Raw genomic sequence first — 780 nt, 5'->3', positions numbered from 1 at the left:
CCAGCCCTTCAAGTTTGACAACGAACTCTATGTCACCGTCCACTACAACCAGGTCCAGCCATCCCACCAAGCTCCCTTGGGGCCACTTCTGTGTCCCCTCCCTGAGCATCCTTGTCCCCGAGCCGTGTCCCTGTGCTCTGCCTCCCCACAGGTGCTCCCTGACTACCTCAAGGGGCTGTTCACCATCCTGCCACCAGCCAGGCTGGGAGAGCAGCACTTCCCACACGTGGCCAAGCTGGCTGCCCTCCATCACCGCGCCACCACGTCCCCACCGCGTACGGCCGGGACGGGGAGCCTGGGGGGACACGTCCCACGGGGTGTCGGACACGCTGGCCAGAGCTGGCTCTGATCTCTGGTTCCCTGCAGGCGGGAGGTGCAGGACTACGTCCCCCCGCAGCTCTTCCGCCTGCTGAAGGCCCAATCCTGGCTCCACATGGTGACACAGCACATGGAGCAAGCCCAGGCGCTCAGTGCCCACCAGGCCAGAGCACAGTTCCTGGGTGAGTGGGGAAGGGACATCCACGGGGAGGAGATGCTAATGAGGATGCAGTGCTGATGGAGATTGAATGTTGCTGGGGATTCAATGCTGATTGTGTCCTCCTGACGAGGACCCAGTGTGGCTGGGGATGTGTTGCTTAGGAAGATGAGCTGCTGCTGGTTGGCTTCTCCATGGAGCAGCTGGGACAGGCAGACCTGCCCCCCCCTCCTGGGCCAGCAGGACATTGCACATGGGAGACAGGACCGTGGTGGCAGGGCAGGGGCAGCTGTTCTCCCGCTCCC

At 63.3% G+C, this 780-nt stretch overlaps 1 protein-coding gene across 1 annotated transcript in view; it reads left to right on the top strand.

The window, feature by feature from the left end:
• Positions 1-780, top strand: part of MYO15A (myosin XVA) — a 45211-nt gene that overhangs the window by 26596 nt on the left and 17835 nt on the right. The window contains 3 exon segments of the mRNA XM_010003587.1: positions 5-52; positions 152-264; positions 340-500. Coding sequence (XP_010001889.1) covers positions 5-52; positions 152-264; positions 340-500 — 322 coding nt within the window.

The sequence above is a fragment of the Chaetura pelagica genome, unplaced genomic scaffold (assembly GCF_000747805.2).
Source record: "Chaetura pelagica isolate M959 unplaced genomic scaffold, ChaPel_1.0 scaffold408, whole genome shotgun sequence".
In the NCBI taxonomy this organism is placed as follows: domain Eukaryota; kingdom Metazoa; phylum Chordata; class Aves; order Apodiformes; family Apodidae; genus Chaetura; species Chaetura pelagica.
Note: the sequence above shows the minus strand (reverse complement) of the source record. Positions and strands in the feature narration are given on the sequence as shown.